General features: G+C 44.6%; 1 protein-coding gene across 1 annotated transcript; it reads right to left on the bottom strand.

The window, feature by feature from the left end:
* Positions 1–4,327, bottom strand: LOC100339606 (serine protease 1). Its single transcript, XM_002721844.5, has 5 exons — positions 4,288–4,327; positions 2,377–2,545; positions 1,074–1,327; positions 757–893; positions 1–228 (listed from the first exon to the last, which is right to left on the bottom strand). Exons 1-5 carry the CDS (start codon positions 4,325–4,327, stop codon positions 79–81), a joined length of 750 nt encoding a protein of 249 aa, XP_002721890.2. The 3' UTR covers positions 1–78.
* Positions 4,328–4,529: the final 202 nt, after the last annotated feature.

The following is a 4,529-nucleotide window of genomic DNA, read 5'->3' as shown; positions in this document are numbered from 1 at the left end:
AAAGGGTTTTATTTAGTTTCTGTTTCCAGGCACAAAAGGAAATTGACTAATTGGGGGGGTTGTGGAGAGAAAAGGGGTTTAGTTGGCAGCGATGGTCTGCTGAATCCAGCTCACGTAGTTGCAGACCTTGGTGTAGACTCCAGGCTTGTTCTTCTGGGCACAGCCGTAGCCCCAGGACACAATGCCCTGGAGTGCTCCGTTGCAGACCACGGGGCCACCAGAGTCACCCTGTGCAAGAGAAGAGACAATCAGGGCTCTTGTTCATCAACAAGACATGAGAGGCAGGTGCTCTTTCCCATGCCGGGGCCATGTTCTCAGCTGCTTATTCTCCATGGAACGCCTTCTTTGTCCTGCAAATCAAGCCTGCAATCTCCTTACCACATCCATAGCCCTCCTACGCTGCTTCTAGTCCCTTGTCTTTCCTTAGGTACCTAGGAGACCAAGAAGAGCGAATCCAAGAGAATGCAGATGCTTCCTAACTAGCTCTTTGTAAAAGGGTTCTCTTCCACAATCTCCCTCCCTAGAGGGTGTCTGGCTATACGATCTGCACAGCGTTTTTGTGTCTCTCTTTGCAACTGACCCCAGCTATCAATATCACAAAAAGAAAATTCAAGGTTGGTCCCAAAGCTGTCCCCTGCCTCTCAGCCTTTTACCATCAGTCCAGTGATAGTTTTATTATCTTCTGTGTTTCAGAAAAGGGAGAACACAGTGGAGAAGAGCAAGACGGAGTGGATGGAGGCATAGACAGAAACTCACCTGGCAAGAGTCCTTTCCGCCCTCCAGGAAGCCCAAGCAGAACATGTTGCTAGTGATCTGGTTTGGGTAGGAGCTGCGGCAAGTCGAATCAGAGAGGATGGGAGCCTTCAGGCACTGCAGGAGATCGGGGTTGTTGGCTGTCGATGGCAAGAGTGAAAACAGAAAACAATTAGCCACAAGGCTCTTGGAATCCTCCAGGACTTTCTAAATCCCTAAACTGGCCCCTGGGGCTCTCACCTTCAGTGAGACTTTGACCCTTAGCATGCCTTTCTCTCCTAGTATTCAGACTCAGCATTTCTGTCCCAGGAGATACTTACTGCCACTGCTCAGGGTGTTGCCCCAGCCAGACACAAGGCACTGAGTACCAGCAGACGCACAGGAACTTGGCAGAGACACTGCGGCCACTTTGGAGTTGAGGGAGGCAGCGGACTTCAGTTTAATCAGCATGATGTCATTATTAAGTGTGGATGAACTGTAGCTGGGATGGCGGATAACCTTGGAAGAGCTAATGAATTGCTCACTGCCTTCAGTGACCTTAATGTTGTGTTCTCCCAGACGCACCTGGATTTGGCTGAATTAAAGGAGTAAATATTTGTTTTTAAAAAAAATTTTTTTTTGACAGGCAGAGTGGACAGTGAGAGAGAGAGACAGAGAGAAAGGTCTTCCTTTGCTGTTGGTTCACCCTCCAATGGCCGCCGCGGCCGGCGCACTATGGCCAGCGCATTGCGCTGATCCGATGGCAGGAGCCAGGTACTGATCCTGGTCTCTCATGGGGTGCAGGACCCAAGCACTTGGGCCATCCTCCACTGCCTTCCTGGCCCACAGCAGAGAGCTGGACTGGAAGAGGGGCAACCAGGACAGAATCTGGCGCCCCATCCAGAACTAGAACATGGTGTGCCCGCGACGCAGGTGGAGGATTAGCCTGTTGAGCAATGGAGCCAGCCAGGATTAAATGATTCTTCAGTGTTCAATTTGAGCTGCTTCTCCTTCCACTGACCTTCCAGTCATGGACATAAACACCACCCTCTTCAGACATTGACTTACACTCTTGAGGTGCAGGTGGAGTTCTCCTTAGGGGAGTGTCACTACAAGTGCAGTCTCACGGCCCACCAATTTATTGGAGTGGTCAGAAACAGGAATGGGAACTAAGCTCCCGGAAAACAACTGGGGATGAGAGGGGAGTTGGTGGAACTTTCCCAACACCTGCCATTTCTCCTCTTGATAGGGTCACTGATTATCATAGGGAGAAGAGAGGAGAGTAAGCTATATGGAGAAAACCAAGGGAGAAGAATGAATTATACTGCTTTTAATCTACTGGACTTGATACATTTTTGTTAATTCTACAGCCATTTTCTCTGGTTGAGCTTTGATGATTAGGGTTGTGTCTTGATTAGACACTTTCTAAGGAGACTTTCTCGCCCATTGCTTCCCTCCATGTCTTAGTACCATCGTTTGGGAAGATATCACAGAATTCTAAGGGTACCCTCTGTGCTCATGTCCCTCAGTGCCTCACACAATGACTGAAGGCCTCTCTCCCATGGGCAACAGTCTAGCTGGCCCTACAGAGAGCTCTGGGAAAGATAGAGAAGCAGGTTAGGAATGTGAATATTGATTACTTACGACTTGTAGCAATGAGCTGCAGACACCACCCACTGGCTGTTGATGAGGGAGCCCCCACAGAAGTGGTAGCCAGAGTTCAGAGACACCTGGTAGGGGACGGAATTCGCCTGACAGGTGTAGCCACCTACGATCTTATCGTCATCGTCATCACTACTGGTGGGGAAAGCAACTGACAAGGAAGAGTTGAGAGAATCTCTGTTAAATAAATCCATCTTGCAATTTCTACTTCACTAGTTCTTTCAAATCAGCATGAAAAGTACAATTTCTCTTTTCTTGAATAATCAAGGAATGGTAGTTTTGAGGTAATTTTTGGAAACTCCATTTTTCCACACCTTTTAGATACCTATATTATTGAGTGTATTTAATTTTTGATTTATGCTTTAAATTTGACAATTATGTTGTTTGTGCATGTATGAGTTCAGAAACACACATGCAAACATGCGTGTTCACAAACTCACAAAGATTGGAGCACTACGAACTGAGGATGCAATGAAGAGCAGCCATACAACTGGGTGTAAAGCATTGCAGTACTCATAGTTGTATTTGTGGTAGTTGGTAGGGTGTTGGTATGTTCTAGATAGTCCCAAGAAGTGACAGAATGGAAGCTTTTAGATGCCACCCGAGAATGGGCTGTCCAGGAGAGAAATGAGAACTTAGCTCCTTTATTCCCTCAATTTCTCTCTTTGACTCTAGTCTACAATTTTCTCTAAATCATCTGACAGAGAATTTTAAGATTTCCTTCTCCAAACTTTACACTTAGCTCAATTATCTTTCTGATGTTTATCAATTTGTCCAGCATGGCAATGTGTAGGCCACTGATTTATCAGGATTTGCCACCACTCGCAAGTTTTATATGAGCCCTGTTATTCAAGCATTTAAAAATGATTTTAAGAAGGAAATTTCTAAACACATGGATAACTATATTGATCTGTATCTTGCCAATTTGGGAAATCTTATTATTAAGGATTTTAATAATATAAAATTCAGTAGTCTCAAATAGAAGTTGCATTTTTCTATTTTTTCCTCATTGAAAGACATGTTGCTCTGTATAGGAAGGACTTCATGGCCGAGATGTCATGAAGCGTACCCAGGGGCAGGTATTTGCTGCAGTCGTTAAAATGTTGCTTGGGACATCTTCATCCTGTATCAGAATGCCTGGGTTTGAGTCCTTCTCTGCCCCTGATCCTAGAATCCACTAATGCATGCAGGTGATGGCTGACGCAGTAGGGTCCCTTCCACCTGTATGGGAGACCTGGATTGAATTCTGAGCTCCTGGCGTCAGCCTGGCCCAGCCCTGGCTGTTTGCAGACATTTGGGGAGTGAACCAGCAGATGGGAAATTCTTTCTTTCTCTCTCTCTCTTTCTCTCCTTCTCCTTTTCAAATAAATAAAAATAAATAAAGGATTAAAAACTCATCCTTGAGATTTTCCTTGTGACATATAAAATATCCTTGCTTGTTTAAACCTCTAGGTTCTGAATAATCTTCCCTTTATTATACCGGAGTCTGGCTTTGATGCTCATAACAGCCTCACAAGGAGAACAAGATTAGTCCAATTATTAATTTTAAATTCTTGGAAAAGTTAAGACAAGCACCCCCTTAATATGGACCATCCTTTCCTTTTCTCTCTTTCTTCATAGACTTCAGCAGAGCAAGTTCTGCCTCTTTACATCTTCTATCTGAGCATATCTGCTCACCAAGAATTTCTTCCAACAATTGAGATTCTAAGTATCTTTAAACATATAGACTAACCACCACTCTTTCATTATTTTAACTTCTTGGGGACAAAGACTGTCTTCAGCATTCATTGTTAGCTCTCAGGGCACACACTTACATATATGATAGACATTTTACTGATTCCTGTGTCAGAGATGCAGCAAAAATCCATCAAAAATCAATTGTAAGAGACTCACCAGCAGCCCCCAGGAAAGCGAGGAAGAGGAAGGTCTTCATGGTTGCTTACTGGACCTGGACTGGAGGATAGATTCCAGCTTTCTTCTGCAGGTATTTATACTCCCAGCCTATCAGGGCGCCAAAGCCTAAACACGTTGAGAGTGACTTCACTGGAAACACCTAATTCCAAATTTAGAATTCGATTCTTTAACAGATGGAAAATAATCCAGTCTCAAATTTAAACAACAACATGTGTCTACTT

Source organism: Oryctolagus cuniculus, chromosome 3, assembly GCF_964237555.1.
Source record: "Oryctolagus cuniculus chromosome 3, mOryCun1.1, whole genome shotgun sequence".
NCBI lineage: Eukaryota > Metazoa > Chordata > Mammalia > Lagomorpha > Leporidae > Oryctolagus > Oryctolagus cuniculus.
This window is presented reverse-complemented; position numbering and strand designations above follow the sequence as displayed.